The following is a 12,917-nucleotide window of genomic DNA, read 5'->3' as shown; positions in this document are numbered from 1 at the left end:
CTTTAGCGTAGCTTTTCAAATTTCCGATAGATTTGATTTTCGCCCGACTCATGGTTTGAAAATCCATTTTTCCGACGTTTTTATTTGCCGACCGACCGACTCGTTTTTTAGACCTAAAAACGACGCGAACACAAGTTATTTGTGATGCCCGCCTTATACGCTAAGGTAAAAATAATTCTGCACATGTAAATGGGTCAGTGTTTGAGGTCCAGCAAAATATCCGGGAAATAGCCTATCCGGCGGTGTGCGGATCTAGGTGGGTTCCGTCTCCCCCTTAGATCTTTTTCTTGGGAAGTTGATCTTTAAATTAGTTTTTAAGGTTGGCTATGCTCAAGTTTTTTCATCTATTGCTCAAATTTTAGGCACTTTCTCATAGTTTTGAAAATGTTAATTTCATTAAAAAGCGCTGGGTTATTTTTTCATGAATCCCTTTAGAAGTTTTGCGGCACATTTTTTACTTGCGAGTTTTGTTGTTGTTGTTTTTGTTGTTTAGACATTTAGACGCTATTGATAACCCCAATTTACCCATTCAGGGTATTATATCTGCAAAAAGTAAAATGGCTAGCAATGGGCATACAGAAAATACAGCTTCAATGAAGAGAAACAAATCTTTTACTGAATTGCTGGGTGATAATCTCACATTTGATGTTAAAGCAGAAGTTTTCCTTGATGGACATGTGAAATCAATGGATCAATACAATCAAATGCATAAACAATCAGTGGAAGATCCAGAGTCATTTTGGACGAAAATAGCCAATCAATTTTACTGGAAAGAGAAATGGAGTGGAAAATTTATGGAGTACAATTTTGATGTGCGAAAGGGTGACATTTTTATCAAGTTCATGGAGGGTGGAAAAACAAATATTTGCTACAATGTTCTTGACAGAGTTGCTCAAGAAACTCCAGATAAGATTGCATTTTACTGGTAAGACATCTAAAATATTCAGAAAAGGCAGTAAAAGCTTATTTATATTAAGGGATTCTGAGGCTGAGATTATCTGAAAAATAAGGAATATCCAGGCTTTAAGCTAAGTTAAGCTTCTTATATTACAAAAAGAAAACGTATGTATTACAATATATTATAATAAAAACCCATTTTCCTTCCAAAATACAAAAACTGAATTTTTTCTGAATACAAAAGAATATTTTCCTTTGAGAATACGGATGAATAGAAATATTTTGGGAAATTGCCTCTGGACAGGACAAATAGTAAATCACTAAGGCTCTTTGACTCTTACTATACAAAAGGGATTTTGAGGCTGAAATTCTCTGAAAAAATAAGTAATATCCAGGCTTTTAGCTAAGTTAAGTTTCTTATAAAAAGAAAACGTGTACACGTTTTTTTTTTTAAGAAACACACTTTTAAGAAACATGAGGCTCAGAATGCCTAAAAACTAAGAAACATCTAAGAAACATACTGAGGCTGAAAATGAGAAAATGAAGTTTTTTAACTCGTTTTTTTAAGAACCTTCCAATCAAAACATGAAAAATAGGCTGATTATGTCAAAAAGTTTAGAAACATGTAAGAAACATTTAAGGCTCAAAAGGCTGATTTCTTAAGAAACATTGAGGCTGCTTGGTAAAACTAGTTTCTTAAAAAAAAAAAAACGTGTATATCATAATAAAAACCCATTTTCCTTCAAAAATACAGGAACTGAATTTTCTCTGAATACAAAAGAATATTTTCCTTTGAAAATACGGATGAATAGAAATATTTTGGGAAATTGCCTCTGGACAGGACAAATAGTAAATCACTAAGGCTCATTGACTCTTACTACACAAAAGGGATTTTGAGGCTGAAATTCTCTGAAAATATAAGAAATATCCAGGCTTTGAGCTAAGTTAAGTTTCTTATAAAAAGAAAACGTGTATATCATAATATAAACCCATTTTCCTTCAAAAATACAGGAACTGAATTTTCTCTGAATACAAAAGAATATTTTCCTTTGAAAATACGGATGAATAGGACAAATAGTAAATCGCTAAGGCTCAGTGACTCTTACTATACAATATACAGAACTATTTTAAAATCAAAAAATCCAGAATTTACTGCAATACTTCTAAATCCAAGTAGGTTTTGGAAGCTTGTAAGATTGATTTCCTAATATGTTTCAGACCATGTCCATATTCATAAAGTGAGGACAGCATCCTCTATTAAACAGGGTGTCTACGGGACCTTGAAAACCTTGAATACCTTGAAAATGAACCACCGAACCTTGAAAACCTTGAAAACTATCAATTTTCTGGGAAAAACCTTGAAAACCTTTAAAAATTGTTAAAAACCTTGAAAAGCACTTCTTCCTATTCATCCTTTTTATCATACAATCTTTTCAATAGGGCAGTGGCTGAGTCTATGTTTTTCTCTAGAATTGCGAATTGAGGTATCTCCATCCCTCTACTAGCCTTTCAATGAACTAGGTTTTTACATTTTTTCTATCGATTATCATAGGTTCTACCAGTAACTCTTATGGGTTGAGATTAGTTTTGAGTTTGAATGCTCTTATCTTTAAGTGCTGCAATTAGTGCCATTGAAATTCCAAAACTTTGAAAGTTTCTCTTCCTGCCTGATGACATTCTCTCACAGTTCCATAATGTTCTTCATATTTTGATGAAACCAAGACAAGGGATGCTGAAAGCTTGAAATTGCTAGGAGATGGGTTGCCAGTTGCCAGTTACTACATTAAATTGTGTACAAAAATTGTTTCTTTTTAACAAAAATATCCTGCGTCTCTATAAAATTACCTTTTGATTGATTGGTCGAAGCCATTGCATAAAGGAGAGAAATTTCTATAGGATTTCCTAAGGGGGGATCTGAATTTTCAAATGTATTTCCTAGGGGGGGTTAATACATAGGGGTTCTCTCTTCCTAGTGGATGGGGGTTCTATCAATGCATTACAAGATTTTAAGCACAACTAACCAAAGACAAATGGAATTTTTAATTCACTAATTTTGCACTGATTTTTTGCCTGACCACTTTTTCTGCCCACCCTGTATGGCTCATATGTCTAAAAGATATTATTGTGATATAGTTTTCTTATATCTATTTGCCTTTGAATATTTGTTTTTCACGATGCCTGCTAGTAGTATCTAACAAAAGTCTTCTGACTATCTGTCACAAGTATCAAAAAACCTTGAAAAACCACTTAAAAATTACAAAAAAAACCTTGAAAACCCACTTAAAAATGACCAAAAAAACCTTGAAAACCTTAAAAATCCTGAAAAAAAAGTTCGTAGACACCCTGTTAAAGATAGGGGCACATTCAAAAAGAATTTGTTTTTGTATTGCCTACGTTAGCATAAAAAATACCTTTCAGAATAATTTCTTTTTTCGCAGAAGAAAAGTGAAGGAAGGAGTCTAAAACCTTGGCATGCCCAACTTTGTATAATGCAGAGCCCCCAAGGTTTTCATGCCTATAAACTCGACTTTAGAGCATAGATTTGGTCAAATCAACTTTTAAAGCATAAGTTCCAAAATAACTAGAATAATACACAATTTTGACAAGAAAAATAAGTATTTATATTATAGTAGATGTTGATTTGTTGAGATGAATTCAAGGTATTGTTTTTTTTGAACTTTTTTAAGGGAAGGGAATGATCCTGCCAACTGCAAGACTTACACATACAAACAATTATTGGATGAAGTTTGCAAATTTTCAAATGTTTTAAAATCAAAAGGTATGTAAAAAGTCACAGTCTTTAAGTAAACAATAGGTAACCCAACAACTTTCCAAGGGCAAATGCACGAGCAGTTAGTCTGATATTATGCTGTTTGTTTCAGGGGGGGTCCATGTACAAAAAAGCGGCATGTATCATGGGGTGGGTGGGTGTTTTCAAAAAGATTTTGCTGTTTAGTACTTGTGTACAATACATGGGGGTGTCAGGGTCAAATTTCGGATTTTCTGCTTAGTATTTGTGTACTAAAAAGCCAAAATCAAATCAAATTGTGATTTATTTTAGATTTTTGTCGAAAATTTTTTTTAATTCTCAATTGTTTTTGTCAATTTTCGAGAAAATTTTTTGAAAATTTTTTTATGGGAAGAATAAAAAACTTGCCCCAAAGTTTCAATTTTTTTGGCTTAAAATTATTATTCTATGAAGGGGTGTAGGGGTATATTTGGTAGTTTTCTGGATAGTATATTGTACTATGTAAGGGGGTGTATGGGTATATTTGGCAGTTTGCTTGATAGTATATTGTATTATACAGGGGATGTCTGGGTGTATTTGGGAGTTTGCTGGATAGTACTGGATAGTATATTGTAAAATATAGGGGGTGTTGGGGTGTTTTTGGAAGTTTGCTGGATAGTATTTTGTACATTTTGTACTATAGGGATGAGTGGGTGTTTAAAATCGAAATTTGCTACAAAGTACTGATACATGCCACTGTTTTGTACATGGATCCCCCCCTGTTTGTTTAGCAACAGACTTTGGCAAAAGCAGTCATTACATACTTATAATAGGCTTGTTTCCAGATGAGTAGAAGAACTTTAAAAAGTGAAAATGGTTTTCATTTCATTTTTTCAATTCTTTTTTATATGTCATAAACTAATTTTAGACAAACTGTATGAACAATCTCTAATCCCTGATTCCCAATTTTTTTTCAAAATATCATTTTGATTTTTAATTTGATTTTTCTACATTGTTCTGGGAAATTAAGTTGCTTCTCTCTGCTCAATCAAAATATGTTTTAAAAGCTGTTTTTTTTAATCACACAAATCGAAATTGGTTTGTATTGTAAATTCAGTCACTACCTGGATTTTCCTACCAGGAAATTAATAATATTATGGTTTGAGAAAAAGTGCCTATCAGTTATGGCATTCTTCTGTTTTTATGATATCACCTGGCTGGTGTGTCACCACTAAGGCGAGACCAATATAATTTGTTGTTCTACGGGAGCGACCGACCCAGCATTTGCTGCAAACGAAAAAATAATAATATTGAATTTCCTATGCCACAAATTTGTAATACTAGTCATTTAAAAAATTTAGACTTAAAAAAAGTTGAAAATAATCTATAATCATGAATTCTATGCACGAAAGATTTTATTACAAACTCCATCAAAGATGAATGATGAATTTTCGACCAAGATTATTTGAAAATATTACTTAAAGCCGAATTGCCTTAGTTAATTAATAAAAATCTTATTTTTGGACCTACCCCGGTGGGATGGAGGTCCTATAAATTAACCTTTGTCCGTTCGTCCGTTCGTTCGTTCGTTATTAGCTTTCCTCGTGATTGGCTCATTAGTTTTTTCTGATTTTTTGCACAAAGATATGTAACTATAAACCCTCAAATGTGACGGAGCCCGATTTTCGAAAAAAAAAATTTTTGGGCAAATTTGGGCCAAAAAACGGCTAAAAAGCGGTTTTTTTGGACTTTGTGAAAAATTGGATCATTAACTTTTTCTAATTTTTTGCATGAAAGTAGGGTACCATCATATGTAAAATATGGCTCATGCAGATTTTTTCAAAAAAAATTTGTTGGCCCAAAAAACGCATGTTTATCTATAAGAATCACTATTATTAAGCATACATCAATGTTCATAGTTAAATTACTCAATTTCTTTATGAGATAGATGTTTTTTTTGCTCATGAGGGTTTACTTTTAAAGAATGTGTGTGTTTAGACATGAAATTTTGGTTTCTTGGCGTGTTTTTATAGAAAAACTGGCCAAATTCGATATTTATTTATAAGCACATTATCAATTACTTAGGTATTAGCTTTTCTCGAGATTGGCTCTTTGATTCTTTATGATTTTTTGCACAAAGATGCATAACTATAAACCCTCGAATGTGACGGAGCCCGACTTTCGAAAAAATAAATTGGGGGCAAATTTGGGCCAAAAAACGGCTAAAAAACGGGTTTTTTGGTCTTTGTGAAAAGTTGGATTATTAACTTTTTCTGATTTTTTGCATGAAAGTAGGGTGCCATCATAGGTAAAAGATGGCTCAAGCAGATTTTTTCAAAAAAAATTTTTTGGCTCAAAAAATGCATGTTCATCTATAAGAATCACTATTAATAAGCATACATCAATGTTCTTAGCCAAATTACTCAATTTTTTGATGAGATAGATGTTTTTTTTGCTCACAAAGTCTTGAATATGAAAGAATATTTCAAGAGCATGAAATTTTGGTTTCTAAACGTTTTTTTTTATAAGAAACAAACGACTAATTTTGATAGATCGTCACTATTTGTGTTCTGAATGATTGTTTAATGGTCACGCTCACATGTGTTAAATGCATAACCAGGTAGGTCCATAAAAGTATCACTTGTTATTTTACCGACCGACCGACCGACTCATAATTTGCTAACGATCTGCCCGTAGAACAACAAATTGAATTGATCTCGCCTAACATTCAAAAATAAACTTTCATGTTCCAAAAATGAGATTCGCATCACAGCATAAGCTTTCTTGAGTTTCATCAAATTTTATGACAGTAGTTTGACATGATTCAGTCAAATAAAACTTTTCTCTGCTATTTCTAGGTCTGAAGAAAGGAGATCGGGTTGCACTTTACATGCCCATGATCATTGAGCTAGTGGTAGCAATGCTGGCATGTGCTAGGATTGGTATCATTCACTCCATTGTTGTAAGTTATTATTGGTCAATCTGCTTTACTATGATTAGAAAACGCAGACTCAAGTGTTTGCATAACTTTCATTCACTTTTCTTTTCCTAGTTTGCAGGCTTCTCTGCTGATTCCCTTGCTGAGCGCTTGAAAGATGGAGATTGTAGCTTATTAATTACTGCAGGTATACATTGTTTCTTTGTCATCATTTCATTGTAGTTAAGTTATTTTACACTTTAATAAAGGGTAAAAGAATGATTGCAAAGAAAACGCATGAGCTGAATATGGGTGGGCCTGAATCGGGTCTTTCATTAGCATCTCGTTTTCCGTCCGTTCTTAAAGAAGCAGCGCTTCGTCAATTCAAGTTCGTTTTGGAAGAAACGGCGCCTTGTAGCAATCAGTACAGATAATTAATAATTAATTGCTATGTCACTGGGCCTTCGTTTCGCTTCGGCTTCTTGTTTGCTTTTGTTATATAATCCAATGACGTTAAAATGCAGTGTTGAAGGGAATGAATTTTATGCTGGCATTCGGTTTCGGTCTCTCAGCTCTCAGTAATTATAGCTGGGAAAGATCAATAGAAAACAAACAAGGCAAGGAATGAAAATTTGAAAGTTGAGCAAGCCTAAGTTTGTAACTGTCTTTTAGACTACAGTGTTCGTGGAGATAAATCTATCGATTTGAAAACAGTAGCAGATAATGCTTTGAAAGAGTGTGGAGAAGATGGAGTGGATATCAAAATGTGCATCGTTGTAAAGAATTCATCAGCCGAGGGCGATGGCACTCACTCACCAAAACAAAAGAAAGCAAAAACATCCGTATGTGACTTCAACTTCTTTTTTTTTTGTGAAATAAACTTATCTGTCGAGTCTATTTGAATAAAAGTGATATACATACACGGGGTCTAGGAGGTTTATCGAAATTTAAAAACCAAGGAGGAATTTATAAGGCACTTAGGAGTTTTTGAAATTCTTTGTATTTTTTTTCTATTAGTATTATTAGCCCATCACGTTGATCTTTCTAAAGTTTTGCAAATTTCAATGTATTACTCAAAACCATGCGTATTCAAAGGAAATGGACAGTTATTTTTTCATTTTCATTTTTATTACTGTCAAGGTTTCATGGAATGAAGATGTTGATCTTTGGTGGCATGACCTGATGACTGGAGCAAGCAATGATTGTCAATGTGAATGGATGGATGCAGAGGATCCTTTGTTTATTCTTTACACCAGTGGCTCCACTGGTAAACCAAAAGGCGTTTTACACACAACTGCAGGATATATGCTTTACGCTGCTACAACATTCAAGTAAGTAGGGATAAGTGCTACGTTTTTATAGACTGAATAAGTGGCCTGGTGTTAAACGGGAGCCTTCAATTTTTGCATTTGCTTGAGCATGTAAAAATCCATAAACCCAGATTTAGTCTCTTATTGGAGAAAACAGATAATCATGATGAATTGACAAACTCATTTCAAAATAGGAGTGTATTTTTGTATTTTTATTGTAGTTTGTTGAATTTTTAAATTGGATTTCTGAATACCTTTTGTTTTTCCATGAAAAATTTTAAAATAAAAGTGGAAAATTCTTTGGCATTCTAGTCTACTAAAACTACTACACTCCACCACCATAAATTATCAGAAAGGAACAGTTTAGTCAAAGTACACTCGAGTCTATTGTGAATTATTTATTGTGATTCGTTTGTTTTTCGTCTCTATTTTCAAAAATTATCTTTATTATGATTTTAATGATCTATCTCAGAATTCAAAATTCTTTCACTTTATTTCAGATATTCCTTTGACTATCACGAAGGAGAGGTATACTGGTGTACAGCTGATATCGGATGGATCACTGGACATTCTTATATTGTCTATGGACCCATGGCCAATGCTGCGACTAGTGTTATGGTAGATTTGCGATTCATTCAAAGTTCTTAGTTATTATTCACAGTTGTTACACTTTGTCAAAGTTCGCTTTAAAAGATCGCTTTCCGGTATTAAAATTCGGCTAAATTCACAGAATCTGGGCATAAGTTTAGTATAAAATTGATGTTCTGTTTTGACTTGAAGACTGTTCTTCAAGTAGTTATTTCTGCTTCTTAACCACAATTTTCGCATGTAGACCGTGGTGGTTAAGAACGTCATTGCACCATTGCTCGCATTGACCTTGTGATTCTTACTCTTCCCACTATAGATATAATTAAAAGAGTAGTTCGCTAGAAGAATTAGAGGGAAATATGAATTTTCAATTATCAAAACCTACTTTATAGTTTGAAGGAACTCCGCTCTACCCTGATGCTGGTCGTATGTGGGCCGTTGTTGAAAAATACAAAGTCTCTAAGTTCTATACAGCACCAACTGCAATTCGAATGTTAATGAAATTTAGTGATGACTTTGTCAAAAAGTAAGTCATAAATCGTTTCATCTTCTAATCAGTTTTCCTCTTTTGAAATGTTGAAGGATCTTACAGTACGTTATTTTAACTCCCATCTGTGCTTCCTGACAATGATTTAAACGCTTTTTCATGAGTATCAGTAAAATTTATCTAAGTTTGCCTTTTTTGTTGTTTTCAGGATTAAGATATTCTTAAGTTGTTCTTATCTATACTTTTTATTGGCTTTTTTAAAAGGGGCTTTAATTCAGTATCTTCTTAGCCATTTCTAAAATGGTTTGCTTAATTTGTTCCGAAATTGAGCCTCGTGACCTAATGAAATTATTCTTTTATAACAGCGTGTAGTTTTTAGTCATAGTCATTCACCATTCACTTAGTTCTTTAAAAAAGAATTATTTGAAAACAAGATTTCAAATGACGCTTTCTTTTTCTTAAGATATGACCGATCAAGTTTGAAAGTTCTTGGCACTGTTGGTGAGCCGATCAACCCAGAGGCTTGGTTGTGGTATTATAAGATCGTTGGAGAAGAAAGGTGTTCTATCGTTGACACTTTCTGGCAAACTGAAACTGTAAGCCTTTTATGAATTCTTCAATCTTAATAATATCAGATCCCGCTGTTTCGATTTCCACGCCTATACACAATTACACGTTTTAAGGTCTGCTCAGACCGTAAGTCAATTTGTAGAATTAAACCAGTCCTTTTCGAGAACACCAATTTAATCTCAAATGCTCTCAGTGAGTGATAGATTTAGTGTGGTGGTATTTAAATCAAAATTTCTTAATCAGTAATAATTACTTGTAGGGTGGACATGTTATTGGAGGAATGCCAGGAGCAACGATGATGAAGCCTGGATCAGCCGTAAGTTTCTTGACTTTTATGTTTTACACATCGTGAAAGTTTAGTTGATTATCTGTCTTTTGTCTGTATCTGATGTGTAATGAAAATGTGAAATTATGATGTCATATGAATTTGATTACGAATTCCTTCTAGAGCTTTCCTTTCTTCGGAGCTGTGCCTGTCATCATGGATGAAGATGGCAAAGAAAAAGAAGGTGTTGAAGTTGACCAAGGATATTTGGTATGTTTTCTATACATTTTTGTTTGTATCGAATATTCTTTGTGGGAGACATTTACCATGGAATAAGCGTGTTTTTACATTTTAGCGAGGACCTTGTTAACTCATATTACTCTTTCATTTTCAGGTTTTTAAGCAACCATGGCCAGGACTCATGAGAACATTATATGGCAATCACTCAAGATACCAAGCAGCATATTTTGAACGATTCCCTGGGTATTATTGCGCTGGAGATGGTATGATTTGATTCTCTTTCACTTTTTCGATCGATGTGTTTTACTGTTTACTGTTCCTATGTTCTTTCTCGTGTTTCTTTTACTACTCCTCAGAAGTTAAGATAGATATTAGTTGTATAACTTCAATGATTATAGAAACCTAATATACAGCTATGAAAAAAGTGTTGAGTCGATGAATTCATTCAATTTAATGTTGCTTTCAAGGTGCTTATCGTGACAAAGATGGTTATTACTGGATTACTGGACGTATTGATGATCTGATGAATGTTTCTGGTCATCTGCTAAGTACAGCACAAGTTGAAAGTGCTATTGTCGAACATTCTTCTATCTCTGAAGCAGCAGTTGTTGGCTACCCACATCCCGTCAAAGGGACTGGTATCTATTGTTTCGTCACACCTAAGAATGTAAGTTGACATGTAATATCTTTTTGTTGTGATAACTTATTTGACTTTAACGTTTGATCATTGAGCGAGTCTTTGATTACCCTTTTTAAAGGGAATTTAAGAGAAGCTTAATAGGACAGAGATGGATAAACTTTCTGTCATTCATTTAATTAGAGATTGTAGTGTATTTATTATATCACAGTATAACCACTCATCTTCGTCACGCCACATCTGAAGTATTTCCGTTTCCCTTTTGACCACTGTAACTGTATTGCTTAATTTATTTATTTTAAACATTTTAGGGTATCAGATTTTGTGATGCCTTGGTTTCCGAATTAAAACAAAAAGGTACTTCATTTTTTCCTGTATATATATAATTATATATAATTAGCATTATATATATATAATTAGCATATGTATATATATAATTAGCATTAGCATCGGAGGTATTCATTTCCTACTTTTCTTTGCCCTGTGCAGTCCTCCCGTCGCGGCACGCTGAACCGGGTTCTCGGCCAACTTACGATTCTATTCTTTTCAGTTTTTGTGGGATTTTTTCTGTTTTTATGTAAGATTGTGTTTGTTGCGGGTGTTTGTTTCACCTGTAGTGTACTAGGGATGGTTGGTACAGTGTGTCTTTCTGCCCTTTTGTAATGTATTTTGTTGTAGTGTCTGTTTGTTGTCTGTTGTTTATTTGGAAGCTGCTGGCCAGTTCCTTTTTCTACTATGTTTTCCGAAGGCGACTGAGTGTGGGCCCTTAAACACGTGGAAAGTCACTATGCCAGTCACAAGTCTGGGACTTCGGGTTTTGTTTATGTATCTTCTTCTTTTTTTTTTTTTTATTTGATGTGTTTGCTTTTGTATTTGTCCCCATTTTGTATGTATTTTGATGAACTTACGGAAGTGTGTTTATCATAAAAGTTTTTTTTTTTGCAATTCATTGTTTCTCCACTATTACTTTTCTTCTATCTTTATTTGGATTAGGTTTTTCTTTCACATACCACTATTTAAATTCCCTTTAACTTTTTGCTAAATTACCCTCTGTTTCGGAATGATTAAAAAATAAAAAATACCAAAAAAATCGTAAATACACACAATTAACAAAAATATTCTTAACTTTTTTCGTTTTTATCAGTTTGAGTTATTTATATATCAATACTTTTCTTTTTCTAAAATGATAGATATTACATATCTTCACTATATATATATTATAAACATTTTCTTGATTTTATTTTTGAGCTGTAATACTACCGGGAGTACCTCATATATGGAGGCCATAGATTAAGCACCCAGCGGTACCTTTTATCACGCCATCACGCAATTTTTTCCCCATCATGCATCATGAAAATCAAAAAAACTTGCAAACGCAAAAATAGCGAAAAATTTTTGCCCTACTACTCATAACGCCATCGCACAAACAAATGAACTACGCCATCACTCTAGAAAGAAATTCCCGATTACACAAACACGAAAACCGCTGGGGAGGGCTCATAGAAAGGTATTTCAATGACATATAATTATTAGGAATTAAATATCCTGATAAAATTTGAATGAGAACTGTGAAATCGTACGTTTCAAGTCCGCAAGCTTTTATCCAAGCTTCATCGGGTTTAAGTTACATTTGACTAAAATTTGATTTTTACTTTGTTGTAGTTCGAACAAGGATAGGGCCAATCGCCACACCGGACGTCATTCACGAAGCACCCGGTCTACCGAAAACACGGTCAGGGAAGATAATGAGGCGCATTTTACGAAAAATTGCAGCCGGACAAACGGATATCGGAGACACGACAACTCTAGCTGATTCAACTGTCGTCGATAAATTATTCACCAATCGCCCTCAACAATAACAAAGAAATGAACAAACTTTTTAGCAGAGTATTTATCTAATTTGGACTTTTCTCCTGATCTTTTTTAGCATCCTGGAAGTTTATATTTTTCTATTGTATTGTTTGAATCTGATGTATCTGACCAGCTTTACAACAGCTCAAAACCATTCTGTTTTTTCTGGAAAACAGAGAAGTCCGAGGGGATTTTTTACGAAGAAAGTTTTCTTAATTCAACTAGGATATTTGGGTTGGATCAAATATATTTAGGGATATTTCAATTTAATACTACTATGTAGGTAGGTAATTATATTTTATTTGTTACTCCATCATTCATTTACAAAGAACTTATTGTATTTACATTATTCCCAATAATTACTAGCACAGGTCAAAAGAAAAACAAATATTTGTAAATAAAGATTAACAAAATTTGCCCTTTCGTA

The 12,917-nt window shown here is 33.5% G+C and overlaps 1 protein-coding gene across 1 annotated transcript; it reads left to right on the top strand.

Moving 5' to 3' along the window:
* Positions 1-381: 381 nt before the first annotated feature.
* On the top strand, positions 382-12,892 carry LOC136819295 (acetyl-coenzyme A synthetase, cytoplasmic-like). Its single transcript, XM_067075528.1, has 15 exons — positions 382-925; positions 3,585-3,676; positions 6,484-6,587; positions 6,678-6,750; positions 7,215-7,384; positions 7,683-7,873; positions 8,353-8,470; positions 8,833-8,966; positions 9,391-9,523; positions 9,757-9,813; positions 9,946-10,032; positions 10,157-10,265; positions 10,470-10,669; positions 10,951-10,996; positions 12,302-12,892. The coding sequence occupies exons 1-15, from the start codon at positions 558-560 to the stop codon at positions 12,496-12,498; spliced, it is 2,079 nt and encodes a 692-aa protein (XP_066931629.1). The 5' UTR covers positions 382-557; the 3' UTR covers positions 12,499-12,892.
* The last annotated feature ends 25 nt before the right edge of the window (positions 12,893-12,917 follow it).

This window comes from Clytia hemisphaerica, unplaced genomic scaffold (assembly GCF_902728285.1).
Source record: "Clytia hemisphaerica strain Z4C2 unplaced genomic scaffold, Clytia hemisphaerica genome assembly, whole genome shotgun sequence".
Classification (NCBI taxonomy): Eukaryota; Metazoa; Cnidaria; class Hydrozoa; order Leptothecata; family Clytiidae; genus Clytia; species Clytia hemisphaerica.
The sequence above is the reverse complement of the archived record's forward strand: the minus strand, read 5'-3'. Positions and strand labels throughout refer to the sequence as shown.

What these genes read in the sequence shown, in the direction of transcription:
- LOC136819295 (XM_067075528.1), top strand. Translation starts at nt 558, where the DNA reads ATGGCTAGCAATGGGCATACAGAAAATACAGCTTCAATGAAGAGAAAC. An exon ending in AGTGATGACTTTGTCAAAAA is followed by an intron (nt 8,967 to 9,390) that starts GTAAGTCATAAA and finishes CTTTTTCTTAAG; the next exon opens with ATATGACCGATCAAGTTTGA. An exon ending in GTATTATTGCGCTGGAGATG is followed by an intron (nt 10,266 to 10,469) that starts GTATGATTTGAT and finishes GTTGCTTTCAAG; the next exon opens with GTGCTTATCGTGACAAAGAT.